At 43.9% G+C, this 17,174-nt stretch overlaps 5 protein-coding genes across 7 annotated transcripts; 2 read left to right on the forward strand and 3 right to left on the reverse strand.

Moving 5' to 3' along the window:
• Window positions 1–1,649: 1,649 nt before the first annotated feature.
• Window positions 1,650–6,618, reverse strand: LOC108073078 (mitochondrial import inner membrane translocase subunit TIM44). Of its 2 annotated transcripts, none has more exons than XM_017164556.3 (4): window positions 6,313–6,618; window positions 3,120–3,209; window positions 2,516–3,056; window positions 1,650–2,452 (listed from the first exon to the last, which is right to left on the reverse strand). In XM_017164556.3, the coding sequence occupies exons 1-4, from the start codon at window positions 6,412–6,414 to the stop codon at window positions 1,788–1,790; spliced, it is 1,398 nt and encodes a 465-aa protein (XP_017020045.1). In that variant the 5' UTR covers window positions 6,415–6,618; the 3' UTR covers window positions 1,650–1,787. The 2 variants fall into 2 exon arrangements, with proteins under 2 accessions (XP_017020045.1, XP_017020065.1); XM_017164576.3 differs by lacking the exon at window positions 6,313–6,618 and adding an exon at window positions 3,326–3,669.
• On the forward strand, window positions 3,922–6,927 carry nanos. 2 transcript variants are annotated; one of them, XM_017164606.3, is made up of 4 exons: window positions 3,923–4,207; window positions 4,265–4,676; window positions 5,211–5,692; window positions 5,759–6,927. In XM_017164606.3, the coding sequence occupies exons 1-4, from the start codon at window positions 4,172–4,174 to the stop codon at window positions 6,020–6,022; spliced, it is 1,194 nt and encodes a 397-aa protein (XP_017020095.1). In that variant the 5' UTR covers window positions 3,923–4,171; the 3' UTR covers window positions 6,023–6,927. The 2 variants fall into 2 exon arrangements, with proteins under 2 accessions (XP_017020087.1, XP_017020095.1); XM_017164598.3 differs by having other exon boundaries at window positions 3,922–4,676.
• Window positions 6,872–9,088, reverse strand: Nsun5 (Nop2/Sun-like domain containing protein 5). Its single transcript, XM_017164587.3, has 4 exons — window positions 8,931–9,088; window positions 8,615–8,864; window positions 7,442–7,939; window positions 6,872–7,386 (listed from the first exon to the last, which is right to left on the reverse strand). Exons 1-4 carry the CDS (start codon window positions 9,051–9,053, stop codon window positions 6,956–6,958), a joined length of 1,302 nt encoding a protein of 433 aa, XP_017020076.1. The 5' UTR covers window positions 9,054–9,088; the 3' UTR covers window positions 6,872–6,955.
• On the reverse strand, window positions 7,976–8,619 carry LOC108073126 (uncharacterized). The gene has a single exon (XM_017164628.3). The coding sequence runs from the start codon at window positions 8,571–8,573 to the stop codon at window positions 8,190–8,192; it is 384 nt and encodes a 127-aa protein (XP_017020117.1). The 5' UTR covers window positions 8,574–8,619; the 3' UTR covers window positions 7,976–8,189.
• A 1,114-nt stretch (window positions 9,089–10,202) lies between the features above and the next one.
• sqz (squeeze) lies at window positions 10,203–17,174 on the forward strand. The gene is made up of 3 exons (XM_017164691.3): window positions 10,203–11,057; window positions 14,518–15,136; window positions 15,252–17,174. The coding sequence occupies exons 2-3, from the start codon at window positions 14,750–14,752 to the stop codon at window positions 16,509–16,511; spliced, it is 1,647 nt and encodes a 548-aa protein (XP_017020180.1). The 5' UTR covers window positions 10,203–11,057; window positions 14,518–14,749; the 3' UTR covers window positions 16,512–17,174.

The raw sequence follows: 17,174 nt of genomic DNA on the forward strand, positions 1-17,174 counted from the left end.
AAGTATACATATTTACAATAATTCGTTAAAAAATATTTGATTGATATTTGACCTCTTTTGAGTTGCCAAAGCTCTCGGTTCGATGTTAAGTTTGCTGGGTTAACCGATTAAGGTTCGAGGCAGTAACTGTTATTGTAGCAGGGCTGAATTACATTACATTACATGAACAGTTGAGGGTACTCAAATTGTAAGAAAATGTATCCTACTGTAAAAATATCCCTATTTTCTAGATATAAATTTTTTTTAACTGTACGAATTTAGATTTCTAGTTTATATTTTATATGTAAAAAGTTTTTCATAATGGCTGTTCTTTTAAATATTTTTTTTTGTCAATTAAAAAACGGTGAGGTAAAAGTAAGATCATTTTTTTTTTTTTAAATAAAGACTTTAAGAATTGTTTGATTTTTTTTTTTAAGTTTTAAAACCTAATTCTGTAAAGGTTCTGAAGGTTAAAAAATTTAATTCCTCAATAAGTACTATATTTTCCTAATTTAAATAAATGAAGCTAAACATACTACTTAATTAAACCCCTAAAAGAATAAATCATTCATGAAAACTTGAAAATGTAATATTTTTATTTTCAAAACGTTGATTAGTTCTTAAACATTTTTGAATTCCAATAAACCAAAACAAAATACATGAAAATGTCCAAAAATATATGTACATATTCATTAACACATATGAATATTTTTGTATCTGTAGATAAAAATCAATATGCAATGTTCTTATTAATATGTAAATTACTTTTATAAGTTGCTCAACTTGTAATATAACATTTTTAATCTTTTGCCTTCGGGAGCTACATATATTATTTCAAAGACTACTTACTCATCATCGAAAAATTCCAAATGTTAAAATAAGTTTAAGCAGATTCGTAAAAGTATTGGAGTTTTTTTATTTTCTACACATTCTAGGTGGCGCCTACGGTTGCCCAATGAGCAAGCATAGACCTGGATGTCTGTGACAGGGTAAGGGAATAACACTTAAATCTCAAGAATTCACCAGTTGCTTTATCGGTCGACTATATCTAAAAATATTGAAGATTTTTATTTTTTTTCTAGACATTTTGAGTTCGGCGTTTTGGGGACGTCAGTACAACTCTTTGGATTCCGTGTGTACAGTCAATTTGCCGATGCCCAAGCTAACCAGGGCGAATTCCGTATTTACAAGGGACGGGGGGATCGGGATAAGGATCGGGATGATGCGGGGGGGTCTGGGGTCTTAAAATACCTAAACACAACTTCTATACTCAACAATTTGTCTTATGCTCACTACTGATTCTATGCCTATGCCTGCGACGGCATAGGGCGCTTGCACGTTAAGCTTCAATGATTTGGATTTGGCCAAGACACCAGCGGAGAACCACGATCCCGATGGCCACCACCCGCACCGTTCGCGAACGATGTCGGACGTGGGCCGGTGCGGGGCGTGGCCGCAAGGAACGGCCGACCGGAGGCGTCCTTTTTGAAAGGGGACGAGCCGTGCCGGCAGACTGCTGCGCCCGGTCCGGTGATTCGGGGGGATAAAGTTCGCGGGACCGACCAGCAGCCCCTGCCGGGCGGACGCAGTCGACTAGAAGCGGACAAAACTTTCAAAGCAATCGAAAGCGAAACCTTTGTACACACATTTGGATAGAGTCCTGCGGGTCATCGTCGTCGAGTTCGTGGTCATTTCATCGTCAAAGCTCAGTGTCCAGTGATCTTTTTCGTTCGTTTTTGTAGTGGTGAATGCGGGAAACTTAAACTGCTCGTTAAAAAAAACATATGGGCTTGGCAATAGCGCGCGCGCTAAACAAATTGCTCCTGACTGTTGGCGGCCAGCTCCAACAACCGCCATGCCGCCTTCGGGTTGAGTTCGTTGCGATCGCGACACAGCACCCAGACGTAGTGCACCCGCATCACCTTCTCCGGATCGCCCTCGACCACCTGGGCCTTTTGGTCCCGGACGCACATGATTTGCTGCGCCTGGAACGTAATAATCAGTACAGGGCCCTGCTCCATCACCTTGCCCATGGCCAGCTCGATGTTCTCGATGTCAAGGATCTTCGAGTCCAGATACAGGCCGGCCTTCTTTGCCGTCGTAATGGGCGTGGCGATAATGTTGTATGTGCTCTCGAAGCACCAGTCCTTCAATATCTCCAAATCGCCCCGAACAATTGCCTCCAGTATGTTGGGAATGAAGTCCGTTTCGCAGTCTCGAAGGAACTCCTTCTGATCAAAGCTCGGATCGATTTTGACGAGCTCTGTCATCGTCTCGGAGAGCTCCGTCTTTGAGAATAGGCCGCCCATCACGTCGGAAACTTTGTCGGTTAGCAGGCGGGAGGCACGGATCATGGGGTTATCCGACTCGTCGTATTTCACCTTCCAGTCGAGCACCTTGTTCACGTACGTGTTGTTGTTCTTGAAGTTCTCCCATGACTCGTAGAACTTGGAGTCCTTGTGCAGCTCCATACCTGAAAAGTGATGGTGGGAATCAGTAATTTATATTCCATTGAACTTTGACCTCTCTTACTAACCAGTTGCTTCCGTGTTGGGTTCTACAACGCGATCGCTGTCGCTCATGTCCAGCTGGACGCGCTTACGCAGCTGGGCAGGTGGCCGATAGACGCGATTCTCTATGCTCGTCATGTCCATCTCCTTCTTGATGATCGTCGTCGTGTTAGAGATGGCCTGGAAGGCACCGGACTGGCCCAGCTTGCCGCTAGTGTCCGATATCGTGTCGCTAACGCCCTTGGCCTTCTTCGACAACTCCTCGGTAACCTTCTTGGCCAGATCCGACTTGCTGGCATCATCGAGAACGTCGCCCACCTTATCCTTGATGGCGTCCAGCTGCTCCTTCAGCTTGCTCGACGACTTCTGCGCCTCCGACTCGACAATGTTGAACTTTTGTCGCGCCGACTTCAAGGCGTCGGACTCCTCAAGCTTCTGGGCCTCCTCCCGGAATTTGCGAATGTTGTCCTTGATCTCCTTGCTCTTATCCATCTCCGAGCGCATGTTGTCGATGAACTGCGAGAAGAAGCCGGGCCTGCGCCCTGCCTGCTGGCTGTAAAATCGTGGCTGCGGGGTGAAAGGCTGACTTAACCCGAGCGCCCCGTGGAGATTAACCAGCCGGAGGCTCACCTGCTGGTGCTGCTGCTGCTGCGGGGTTTGCGTAAACTGCTGGCACGTGAAGAGGCCAGCGCGCTCCCGCGCAATAGCAACAACTCTGTACTGCAATGAGAAAAATCATTTAGACGAAGGTTTAACCTCGAAAATTGGGCACATGTATGGTAAGGGGAGTTCGTTGCTGGTGGCCGCCGCAAAGCTCGAATGATGAGTGAAATTACCATGGTGGCGGTGACTGGTGACCTTTTGCTGGGGTTTCGACCGGTGGCGAATGTTCGCGAGTATCGCGTCAGAAGCTCAAAACTTTATGTAATTCCTGCCGCGAACCACGCACGTATCAGCAGTCAGCTGTTCTCTTCCGTTAAGCGCGCGCCGGTGTTGCACAACGTCTTTAGATCGTTGGCGCGCATTCGATTGTTCAATTGTTCGATTGGTCGGTAATCCGATAGTCTCACGCGGTATCGTCGGTGTGCGCGATTTTTAAATTTGTCTGCAATGGACACTGGTTGAGACGACGCGTGTGGCGTGTTGGTGATTCGTTTGGGGATATGTTTATATTTTTTCGTTGATAAGTAGAGCTCACTTGCTGTGTTTTTGTATTTATATGCAATGCGCTGATTTCAAGGGGTTTAATGCTGGTATCAAAACGAAGAACTTTATCTAATAAAATGTTATAAATGGTTATTTCTTTAAACCAGATATTGGGATTTATTTTATGAACTATTTATTTTATTTTTTATTTTATTTTAGCGAAAAATTAAAATATCGATATTTCTAATAGCTTTTATCGATCTCATGCCACCTGTAGCCAACAACCGTTACTTGGCGCGCACAGCTTTGCATCGAAATCTGAAAACTTTATTCCGTTCTGCTTTGTCTCCGGGACTTATTCTATTTTTTTTATATCGCGTCCTGACCCCGAATTCCCTGAAACCTAGCCTAAACGTGCAGAGTAAAGAAGTAACAAGAATACTTCATAAAGTAAAACTCCGCTTGGTTATTCGTGGAACTGTTGAAAGCTGAGTGCGCCGCTACGGTAAATTTGTGCGCCCCTTTGAACGTCAGCCATGTTTCGCAGCAATCTGGAAGGCAACGCCGCATCCGTGAGTGCCCCCCATACCGGGTGGGAATATTCCCCCGCTGACGATGCTCCTTTCCAGGACAACTTTGCTGCTTTCCACAGCAGAGGAGGACTCAACTTGCTGGGTCTGCAGAACATCTATTTGGACACCAGTGGCGGAGGAAACAGCAGCCTGCCGCCCACCCCGTCCATTTCGTCGGCCTCGCTCAGTCCGCCAAGTACCCCCCTGACACCGCTGACCCCCGAACCGACTGCGCAGACGACGCACTTCCCTCTGCTGGCTGACAGCGCCGCCGCGGCCAATACTTTACTGCTCCAGCGGCAGTACCACTACCATCTGCTGCTCCAGCAACAGCAACAACAACTGGCTTTGGCGCAGCACCAGTTGGCGCTGGCGGCATCGGCGGCGGCTGCCAATGCAAATCACCAACAGCAGGACGAGATTGCTCGATCTTTAAAAAGATTCGCACATTTGACCCCGGGCGCAGCAGGTAAGAAACGAGAGGGGGAACACCAAAATGGCGCCGCGGACAACTAAGTACAAAACTTAGCGGGCGAGAAAGAGATGTCTTGATGTCCAACTACAGTTAGGCAATGATCATGGGCGTAGATTGAGGGGCTTTAGTTAAAGGTGCAATGACTCTGAAAAGTATATTTGTAAACAAAATGGCGAGTTTAAGTCAACCTGTTGACTATTTCTGTAATTTTCTTTGTTTTTGTTGTTTAATTTTTATTTTGTTTTAGACCCTTATCCTCTTGTTTTCCTTATTCTTCCTAAGCCGATGCCCCCCGGCCATTGAACTCTGCAACACTTTTGCGCATCAATTTTTCAACACTCAAGAAATTCGTTTTACCGTTTCTTTCGCGGTCTGTTGCGATTGCGCTTTACTCTCTTGCTTATTCGTGTATTGTTGGAAATAGATTTAAGCCAGTTCTTGCATGATTTGAATGTGAAAATTTCGTACTAAGAATCAAAATGTCGCTGATCAATGCGGAAGTAATACTGAGAAATTATCAACTTGCAGAAGACGCGGCTTGCACCATGCAGGATGCGATGCAGGAGTTTGCGACCAACGGCTATGTGAGCGACGACATCAACCGCTTCTCGTACGCCACTACTCCGCCGGCCGCCCAGACGCCACCTCCGGCGGTGCAGCAGCAGCAGCAACAACAGCAGCAGCAGCAGCAGATGCACCTGCCCCTTGGGCGCAATCCCCAGCCGCCGGCCAATGGGATTGTGATGCCGCTATCGGCACCACTCACCGCCCACTGGCTGCAAACCTACAGGGAGCAGCTGAACAATGTATGGCGTCACATGTCCTATATGCCTGTCGCTACCAGCGTATCGGGACTACAAGCACAGGCCACGGCACCCATGTCTCCCCATTTAGGGGTGGGAGTGAATCTGGGATTGCCACTGCAGCCGGAACAAGTGCGGAACGGAAGTAGCCTCAATACCAACAATGCGAACAAGATGCACAAGCGCTTTAACAACAAGGCCAAAGAGGTGAGATCATAATTCTTAACGAACAAAAACATTTAAAATGTAATACGTTTAACTACACTCGTACAGATCAGCCGCCACTGCGTGTTCTGTGAGAACAATAACGAGCCGGAGGCGGTGGTCAATAGCCACACAGTGCGGGACAGCTTCAACCGAGTGCTGTGCCCAAAATTGCGCACCTACGTGTGCCCCATATGTGGGGCATCTGGGGACTCGGCACATACCATTAAATACTGCCCCAAGAAGCCGATTATTACCATGGAGGATGCGATTAAGGCAGAGTCCTTTCGCTTAACCAAGAGTGGCTACTACAAGCAGCAAATGAAGGTCTAGATGCTACGAGCAGTCCAGCAGGAGCAGAGGCTCTGGCAGCTTTTGCAGCGTTTATATAAACTGAAATATATATACGCGTTCCGATCGAAGCTGGATGCAGTGCTAGACTTAATACACAACAACATAGCGCCTGGCGCGTTCGATTTTATAAAGTTTTTAAACTTGTCTCGTGCCTATATTTCCATAGTATAGTAGTCATCAACTCATCACTCAAAGTTTAAGCAAAAAGTATACAAAAAAATGTTCGTTTCTGTGAAAAGAAACAAAAATTTGTAATAGAAGGTACTCACGATATCATAATATTTGTTCAATCGTCGTCGTGGTCGATAAAAACATCTCGCGATCCGAAAGTTAATGGAAGGAACTGCCGGCCTACAAAATTTCTTAAACATTTTAATCGTATGTTGTTCGTTTCAGGCCGACACGATTTCGGTATATGTATCTGTAATTGGAATACAGTGTGTACTAAAATTTTGAAATAAGAGAGAGCACTTTGAATATCGAACTGCCAATCATAATATAATATAACAATTTAAATTGAAGCCTGGTAAAGGAAAGAGCAAGGAACACTTTCGATCAATTCGGCGACACTAACATTTTCATTGTGAAAGTTTTTTTATTTTTTGACATTTCTTAATATTTTGATAAATCAAAATCATTTTTTTACTACTTGTATCGCTTATATACATTCCAAACACATTCATATCTTTATATAAGTAAAATATATATTTATTAGATTTTGTTCTCACCCCGTCTCAATTTTCAAAAATGTAATTGCCAACGAATCACCAAATCAAAATTACTTTTGAGCTTATCATTTTTTTTATAACTATAATTTTTTATTTTTTTGTAATGATGTACATAATGAAGTTGAAGGAAATGTAATAAAAATCTAATTTCCCTTACGTTCTAAGCTTATAAATTGTGTTTTTTCTAATCCTCATCTCCGTCTCGTCGCTTCTCAAAGAGGGCCAGGAAAATGCCATCGGTCAAATCGCTATCCGGCAAGCAGTAGAGGCAATTCTTGCCAATCTTGGCATATTCCTTGTCGCCCACATTCTGCCACTTGTTGCGCAGCGCCTTCTTGCAGCTCAACAGCTTGAAGGATGGATTCAGCTGCAGGCAACGCTGCACCACTTGCTCATTTTCCTCTTTCCACAGCGAGCAAGTGCAATAGGCGATCCGCTTCACGTTGGGAAAGGCGCTCATAGCGTGCGACAGGATCTTGATCTGTAACCCAGCCAGTTTATACAGTCGCTTGTCATCCTTCTGCTCGTCGCACACGCTGATGCGACTCTGCATTCCATTGCCAGAGCAACTGGGATCCACGAGAATGTACTCCACGTCCGGACAGCGTTCCGCAGCTGCAGGGATTGAACAGATTAGTTTTTATACGTATCTCAACTGGCAATAACTCACTCATGGTCAGAGCATCGCCCAGAATAGGTGTCACAATTTCGCAACCAGCCTCGTTGGTTATGTCGCACAGCGCCTTATATCGCTCCTTGGACTGCTCCACCGCGTAGATGCGACCTTTATTCTGCATCACGTTGCATATGTGCAATGTCTTCATTCCAGGCGCTGCGCACATGTCCAGCACCGTGGATCCTGTTGGAGGAGCCAAGAGCTCAGCGGCCAAGCAGGTGGCCTTGTTCTGCAGTATAAACTTCTTGGCATGCACAAAGTCATGACCGGCCCAGTAGTGGGCCCACTTGGGATGAAAAATCAGCACGCATTCCACATGCAAATCCGTCATGAACTCATCCTCCTCCAAGGCCCTGATGGCGTTGAGGAAATCTGCGTAACTGGCATCCGCTGGCAGCTCCTTGCGCCGCCACTCCTCTCCAGCCAGGTACTCCAGGGCCTCCGACAGACTGAGTAGATTGGTATTGATGCGTACATAGCGGGGATTAGGTTCTGTTTTGGCGGATGAAAAGACAAATGAAAGCATCGTTTAAAAGTGTGTCATAGGTTGGTTTATTTAAAGTAGTTTTTAACTAAGTTAATGATCCTTTTCGAGGTTCAGATGCTCCTCCACACGTTGCCTTTAAGCACACAAAAGTCTCTAAAAGATTGGTTGATTTTAGGGTGAACATTTCGGAATAAGGTTGATCTCAATGGTAGTTATTGGTAGATCTTGGGTTATATAACTTTCATCTCATTTTGGTTACTGTTCCTTTTTGGACTCGTCCACCTCATCCTCATCCTCCTCCACTTGCTCTAAGGGCGGTGGAGATTTCTCGCGGAACGCCTTCAGCACATACATGGCCACCACTAGATTAACGACCAAAACTGCCGTGAGAACAGACCAGCAGTTGACCGTGAAGACGTCCAAATGGGGAAAAGATTCCTGCAGCCAGCTGCGCACGCCGTAAAAACCCAAAAAAGGCAAGGTGAACATCAAGACACTGTAAGCCAGTAGCCATAGGAACACCTCGGCACTAGTGTCCTCCTCTTGGGGACGGGACTTTACCGGAGGTTCAGGCTCAAAGCTCGCAGGCGTATTTGCGACAGCCTCCACCTGTTGTAGCTTCTTGTTCTTTTTGGCCATAACTCAGCCGGCTAATACTGCAAGTGGATCGGTGAACCTGCCTTTTTTCTGGATTCCGGAGCCGGTGATAGCCTGCTGTAGCTTCTCCTGATAACTCCGCACTGTCTGCACCGGCCTGCTCTCTCCGTTGAGCTGCTTTCGCCCAAAAATCAGTTCGGTGACTAGAACCTTGGCCAAACAGGCATCCAGATTGGGGTTGTCCTTCAGGAGTCCTGTCTCCTCGATGGCGTTGTCCACGGCGCCGCGGTTGTCGCTGTAATGTTTCAGTACCGCCTGCAAGCTCCGAACACGCTGTGATTGGGGAGAAAAACATGCGTTATTCGGGTGTTCTACCGCCCGTTCGCTCCCAGGACTCACTGCATGCTTCTCCTCGAAAATCAGGGACTTTATGGACTTCTGTTTATCCAGGGCCGTCTTCAGAATTTTCGCCGTCGCCTTGTATTGTGTTGGAACTTTTACGGAATGGTTGAATTTACTCATTTTCGTCACGTGCGTCAGGTTTTGTGTTTATAATGCTAGAGTTCGTCAGAAAAAGTTAGGAATTTCGCCTCCAACGCAACTGGCCACACTGATATGGCTAATTGACATTGGCGTTGCCGTACTCTTTTAGAAAACCGCCGGTTTTACTCTTTTGTCGCCGCCCTGCATAATTTTTTACAACCTACGTCCTGTGCACAACCTTTAGAGGCCTGCATGGATTTAAATTTTCACTGAAAACCTATTAAAAGGCATGTAAAGGGCAAATAAACGCTACGAAGGCCAATTTGCCGACAGTGTGACCATCTGTGCAACATTTAGGAAGTCCGGACGAAAAGCGCGCAATTTAAAAACGCAACGTAATGTGTATCTTGGGTGTAATTAGAGTTTATTTAGGGAAGCTTACAAAAAGTTTAAAGATTGCAAGATTTGCATGAAGGCAAAAAAAAAAAAAAATAAATAAATACAGCGATCGATATAAGCAACAAAAATTTTAATATTTATAATAACTTATAAAATTCAGTTCTTTAATCATTAGCTATTAAAAATATAACAAAAACTTGTCTCATATTTTAAAGAGTCTTCTATATTTCAAAAAGCCATTCAAACGATTGCAACAATATTAAAAAATATACATAGATTGTTTGTTTTGTTAATGTTATAACAATCGGAAATTATTTCGGTTGAGTTTAAGCCAGGTTTGAATATTATTTTATGCTAATTAATTTTTAATCATCGTTTCCGTTCAAATTTTGCAATTTGGATGAGTCCAAAACACAACAAAAAAACGATTAGTATATAAAAGTCTAGGATTATCAGCAAAAGTTTGGTGATTTTACCTTAAAATGTGTTATACTTCTCTTTTTAGGTTTTTTATTTTACCGAACTAGGTAAATTTTTTGATGATAAAATTGCTAACTGCAAGGGTATAGAAACTTCGGCTATCCGAAGTTAGATTCCTTTCTTGTTTTTTATTTCCTTTGCGCCGCTCTCGCCAACATTTGGCCCAATTAAATTCGGTATTCAAAAAAAAGGAGCTCTCCAAAAATTACACAAAAAAAACAGAGCCGGGAACAAAAAACCGGAATTCGAAGCCAGAGCCGAAGAGAACGAACGAACGCGAGAGCGAGCACACTAAGAGAGCACACAAAAAGTGCACACATAAAAAACATAAACAAGCCTTTTTTCATCATGTGTGCGAGAGAGCACGAGAACGCCCGCCACCCCATCTCGCTCACTCATCGCGCTCTCCCTGCCTCCGCCTGTTTGAAAAAACTCGCTTCGGCTGTGATTTTTTTTCAGTCGAATTTTCACCGCGCTGCCGAACGAACGGTTCATTCTTGCTCTTCTTATTGCGAGTTCCGTTTCGTTCTGCTTCTGCTTTTTGTTGCTGCCCGCGACGTAAACAACCGAAGAGCTTGTGCGGATTACCCCGCCATTCCAGCGCCGCCCAGCCCCCTTCGCCCCACGTGCTAGTTGTAATTGCAATTAATCCCATTCGGTGGCCGAAAAAAAAAGCCTGGCAAAAAACGGGCCAAAAGCACAAGTGCAGAAAAAACAGAAACTTGCCAGAACTCTGGTCCTGGCTGTGTGTGCGTGCGTTGGTGTCGGTGTGTGTGTATTTTTGGCGTGCGCGGCCATTTTTTCTTGTTGCTACTCGAGAGTCTCTTCGAAAGAGAGGCCCGACCAAAAAAAAGAACGCAGAAACTACGCAAATCCCCACTAGATTCGCTAATTTGCGGAAAATAAATCAATCGCAGGGGCGCCGAAAACAAACAAACAAACGTACAAAAATAGAGTGCCGCAAACCACAAACAACTTACCTGAGCGCGCGGGTGTGTGTGTTGTGTGTGCGAACCCCCCTCCGCTCGTTCACCCACAATCCGGCAGCGAACACGTGCTCGTGCATTAACGGCTAAAATATCAACAAAAGTTGGCCGATAGAGGAGGGCAATAACTGCATCAGCGTCAGCCACTGGCCGACACACAAAGGGCTCCTTTAAATTGGTTAGTACTTTCACAACATATGTTTTATTTATTTGCCTTATTGGACAAACAAACTGAAGCGCTCTGCTTCCCGCGCTCATCGTACGGTGGGATATGTTCCCGAAAACTCTTTTTAATTCTGCTATCTTGATTATATCATCTTAAAAAGATTTTCTAAATGTAGAAAATATGAGTTAATCTAGGTTTTTTTTTTGGGAATGTTTCGTTGACTTGGAAAAGTAAATTTAAAGTTCTTAAATTTTGTAAAGGATTAATAAGTATGTGAAAATCCTAAGAACGGGATTTGTTTGCAAGCCTCGAAAATAAATAGAATAAATTAACACACAAAGTTTCTGAAACTCTATACTCGATTCTTAGAAATACATTACTGATAGAAGTGTTCTTACTGACTCTTGTGATTAAATTAAACAAATATTAGCTGCTTATTTTTTTATTCATAATTTGTTATGTTACTTTTTGTATTTATTCATTTATTTATTTTTAAGAAACATTGGGATCGTTTCATTTTTCAAATATTTCAAATTAGTATTAATGACCTATTTTTTCTTAAAAACTTGCAATTTTTGTACTAGGTGAAATAAGTTAGAAAGCTACCGTGTCGTTAAATAGTTTTATTTTAAAGGTAACACAAATCTTGAGTAAACTGGCCCACTGTAACATAAGTTACATTTTTGTTTAATGCCCGTTTTGTAATAATATTTTTTTGTTAATCAATTTTGACTATTAACACGTCATTAAGGTAGAATATTTTCAAAAAACAATTTCGCAAAACGGACACAATTATTTGACCGTCCGCTTTGTCGCTTCTTTTTGACTTTTATTGTTCGTTCCCCATTCATTCGGTGGCGGTTTTTTTTTGTATGTTTGTGTGTCGGTGTCTTTTTTTTTATCTTCCACTTTTTTTGTATTCATCAAATATTCGCTGCTTTTTTTCGCACACATGTCCCCAACTGAGCAAGAGCGAGAAAGAGATAGTTGGATAGGGGGAGAGAGAGTCCGGCGTTTGTTTATGTTGTGCTCTTGCTCGCTCTTTTGCTCTCTTTTGTTTTCAGCTGCTTGCGCTCAATTAATTTTCGTTGATTCGTTTTTTGTGGCCCATGTTGCTGTGCCAGTGTGTGTGTTGGTTTTTTGTGTATACCATTTTATTTATATGCTTTTTGGGCTTCTCTTTTTTTCCCCCAATTTTTTTCGGGGCTGACCGATTGCGTTTCAATTTTTTTTTTTTGTATTTCCCATTTGCATTTTTATCAGGTTGAGTGGCCAATTTTCCGTGTTTCTGGATCTGTAGTTACACGATGGTTGTTCTGTTTCGTTTTCGTCTGTTTATTTGTTGTTTTTTTTATCCCCACTTTCGCTGTTTGGTGTTTTTACTTGCGATTGTTTGACCAGCAAACATGTTTGTCGCTCCCAATGTGCGCAACAAGCGAGTCCTTTTTTACATTAACCATTACCTTGTCATTCCTCTTCTTCCCTTTACATTTTTCCTAGTGTTCAATTGTCCAACGTCAGCAACAACAACTAAAAAAACCGGTTATTTTGGCCAGGCAACAACAACAAATCGCAGCCCAAAAAACAAAAAAAAAAATCTGAATTTACCTCTGACGTCAACACCCACCCGACCAAAAGGTCGTAATCAATGTGGCGCATTAAACTTTCGGGGATTTACATAAGACTATTGAGGCGATTTATCTCCATAAAGCAATAACACCAAGAAAGAGTTAAATAATTTTATGAAACACTTTGTATGGACTTTATATAGTGCCCATCAATAATGAATTAACTATGCATTTTTATAAGTAATAATATTTATCATGATCTAAACGTTTTCCTTAAAGATAGTCCAATGCATTTCCATTAAATTATAAAAAAAAATTGTTTTTACGAATATTAAATATTAAAATAATTGTATTACAATATTATTTATTGAAGTTATTTAATTGCACCTATATATTTTTTGAATGGACATAAAATGATTGTAAATATAATTTTAAACTAACACAAAAATGGTTATTTCCTCAAAAGTTTACACTTAGACAAATTTTGTATTTTTGCTGTTTTTATTTATTAATCACAAATTCTACTTATTTGACATTCGATTTATCTTGAAACTTTTCTAACATTTCATATAAAACAATTCATGAAATGCTACAGTTTAAAGCTGTGATGTTTATTTCCTATTTAATGTAATTTTAATTAAACTTTTTGTTAATTCTATTCACAAAATATTAATGTGGGTGGCTTTAGCATATTTACGATCCTCTTTATATGTAAGAGCCATACATAGTACCTATTTATTCACGGCTTAAAGAAACGAACCCCTAAATCTTACTTCACAACTGGTAATTGTGGGTGCATGACCTCTTATTTAGACCATTAGACGGATTTAATAGAGTACACTTTGTTTTTGTAAAAGCCGTTATCAATATATAGGTCTTTTTGTTGTATCTTAATGGTTAGAAATGATAACGTAATAGTATCTGAACAAATTCCAAATATACTTATGTAAGTGCTTAATGCAGCACAATATTTGAAATGAAATGAAAATTTTTTAAAATGTTATAAAATAATTATATTTATAGAGCCTATTAAATATACTACGATTATAAATCTCTAAATGTACTTACTGTTTTAATTTGCAAGAAAAAAAAAAAAACAAATAGCATTGTTATAGATTAAAAATATTACTGGCAGGATAACGTAAGAATTCAATTTACTCGCATTTCACTGTGAAAGCTGCATCTTGGCGGTATCTCTGGCCAATCACATTACCAACTACAAGCTAAATATTAAAGCTACGCCAACAGCATTGGTCCATTGGAAGAACTGCTGCAACGCCCCAAAAATTGTCTGAGATGTGTGTAGTTGCAGCAGCTGCGTTTGGGTCGAGTTCTCGAGGTTGTTGACACGTTCCGTTGGCGCCCCTGACTTTTTTTTGCCAGGCCATCATCACCGCCGAGCCGCGGTAACCGCGATTGCGATTTTTCGATTCTTCAAGCAGAACGAAAAACGAAGAATCCATTTCGCTTTCCATCTTGTTGTCACCAACAATTTTTGGCCGCAAGCGCCTTTTTTGTTTATCTTGTGACTTTTTTCCGTTGACTTATTGTTTTTTGCCCCGGCATTGTTATTAATTCTTTTCGCTTTTTGCGCCACACTCGCAACTTTTTTACTGGGTTGCTGCTTGCTATTTCTTTTACGGCTCTGCTTGTGCTGCTGGACTTTTGTTCCAGAGCGCAGCACGTTTAATTCACAAACAATTAATTAATTCATGCACATTTATGTTAATGTGCAGAAATTAATGTACCCCGCAAAGCGGTGAAGGGAAGGGCGAGGAGGCCATGTGGGGAAGTGGCGAAGAGGCGAAGGGAGCGCGAAGCGGAATCGAAAAGTAGTTTAAGCACTTGTGCCGACTAGGCACAATTTACTGGATTCAAGAATTACAATATTTCTGTACTTTCAGCACAAACCAGCGACCAGTTGTGTAAGCCCGCAGTAGTGGAGTGTCGACTTGCCGACGACGACGACGACGGCGACGAGCACCGCTGTTCCATTCCCATTCCCTCCATACCATTCCGCTCGCACTCGTCACACCGCTCGATCGGCTTAGACCCTTCGACGACCACGCCCCCAAACTGGACGCTCGCACCATCGCCTACCGCCCGCTAACCCTTGGCGGCCACCAGCCGACGCTTATGGCCGAACTGCCGACGGCGCCGAACGGCGTCCCAAGCGGCGATTACCTGCACCGCTCCATCGACCAGCTGAGATCTTTGGGTCATCTGACCACGGCCCAATTGGTCCACGAGTACAAGCCCTTCAACATTACTGAGTTCCGCCAGAATGTTGCCGAACGGCTGGACTATTCGCTGAAAAGCGGTCTGGTGCAGCATCAGCAGCAGCATTTAGTTATGGAGCAGCAACAACAACAACAGCAGCAACAACCCGATCCCCAACAGCAGCAGCAACAGCAACATTTGCATCACCAACAACAGCAGCAGCAGCATCACCAGCAGCAAGTGAAGTCTAGTTACAGTCCACCTAACTCACCGCCCACGCCCCACGAGCAGCCGGAGCAAAAGGTGAGTCCCTTAGAGAAATTCAGTCAAGTCTTCAAATCCCAAATCCCTTTCCAACAGCACCAAGAACCCAATTAAAATATAAACTTATCTGAACTTACTTCTCGTTTCTTTCCAGTATGATCCGAGTAGATCGCCGGCGCGTCAACAGATGAGCAACGGCAGTGGAAGCGGCAGTAACGGCTCCTCGCCGGAGGAGGAGGGCCGACGGAGCGACGGTGACCAGACAAAGCCATACAAGTGTGCCTCGTGCAGCAAGTCCTTTGCCAACTCTTCGTACCTGTCGCAGCACACGCGGATTCATCTAGGTATCAAGCCGTACCGCTGTGAGATCTGCCAGAGGAAGTTCACGCAGCTGTCGCACCTCCAGCAGCACATCCGAACGCACACAGGGCACAAACCGTACAAATGCCGGCATGCCGGCTGCCCGAAGGCCTTCTCTCAGCTCTCGAACCTGCAGTCGCACTCCCGCTGCCATCAGACGGACAAACCGTTCAAGTGCAACTCCTGCTACAAGTGCTTTGGCGACGAGATGACCCTGTTGGAGCACATACCCAAGCACAAGGACTCCAAGCACCTGAAGACGCACATTTGCAGTTTGTGTGGCAAGTCCTATACGCAGGAGACCTATCTGCAAAAGCATTTGCAGAAGCACGCCGAAAAGGCGGAGAAGCAGCAGCATCGGCCCACAACCCAGGTGACAGCCGCCCACCAGCAACATGTTCCGACCGGCGGCATTGGTTTGAATCTGCAACGCCAGGCAATGAATGACGTTAACGCTGCTTACTGGGCCAAGATGGGGGCGGACAGTGCGGCGGCCTCGCTGGCGGAGGCCATACAGCAACAGTTGCCGCAGGCCACCGGTCAGCCTTACGGGAACTTTGCCTCCCTGCAGCAACAGCATCAGCAGCAGCAACAGGAACTGCTGCAGCAGCATCATCAGAGATTGGCGGACACGCCCGGTCACTCGCACAGTCCGCATGAGGAGGCCGCAGGCGAGGATCTTGTCCTGCGACAGTCCACGCCACAGCATCACCTTCAGCAGCAACAGCAGCAGCAGCAGCAACAACAACATCCGGCGCAACACCAGCCGTCGCCTGGGCCCGGATCGTCGGCTTTTACTCCACTGGCAGCCACAGTGGCACCACCACCGCCGCCTCCTCATCTCCAGCAACATCGCGGGCCGCCGGCGGCCACTGCCGCATATCTTTATCAGCAAAATGCGGCTGCGGCAGCTGCCGCCTTTCCCACTCAGCTCATTTCGCTGCATCAGATCCGGAACTATGCCCACCAGCCAGGAGCGGCGGGCCTCATCGCAGGCGATCACCTCACCCTGGGCCTGAGTGCCGTGAATGCGGCCAAGGAGAAGGCGCAATAGTACAGGCCGGTTCGTGGCCAAAAGAGGCAGCAACGATGACACTAGTTTAAGGCTTCCGTTTAAACTGGTTTGGACTCGAGGTTACACTAAATTAATCCTCGAACCCAAACCAATTGAAACGATAGAACTAACAGTAAGTTAGAAGTTAGTTAGGCGCAAATTGGCAGTGGAGCATAGCATTGCAGCTGGTTTTCCTAAGCCCAAACTTTTCACATATCCAAAAACACCTTAATGTTGTATACGATTCAGCCAGAAGCAAAGAACAACTCTTATCACTGCCCAAGACCGAAGAGGAAACCAACTGCAATGCTTTAGCTTCATGCCTCTGCGATTTCAAGAATATTTCATCTAGGTCAACTCAGGATTTTCTATACGATATTTATATTTCCCAATTCCCTTTTAGATTTATCACTAAGCAATATGTAAAGTAAAACTCTGAACTGTTCGAATGAGCTTAATTTGAATAGATCACAGTTTTAGTATAAGCAGACGTACCAAGTACATAATATATATATCCTAGATTGTACATAGATGTATGTAAATGTGTGCTGTATTGTAAACCTACTTTAGATACTTTCTAATTTATCAACCAATTAGTATCTTAAGGATATTTTCTACCTGTTAGGCAAGCTGAAAGTGAGAAATCGATTTGAAAGTGTAAAA

The sequence above is a fragment of the Drosophila kikkawai genome, chromosome 3R, assembly GCF_030179895.1.
Source record: "Drosophila kikkawai strain 14028-0561.14 chromosome 3R, DkikHiC1v2, whole genome shotgun sequence".
Taxonomy (NCBI): Eukaryota; Metazoa; Arthropoda; class Insecta; order Diptera; family Drosophilidae; genus Drosophila; species Drosophila kikkawai.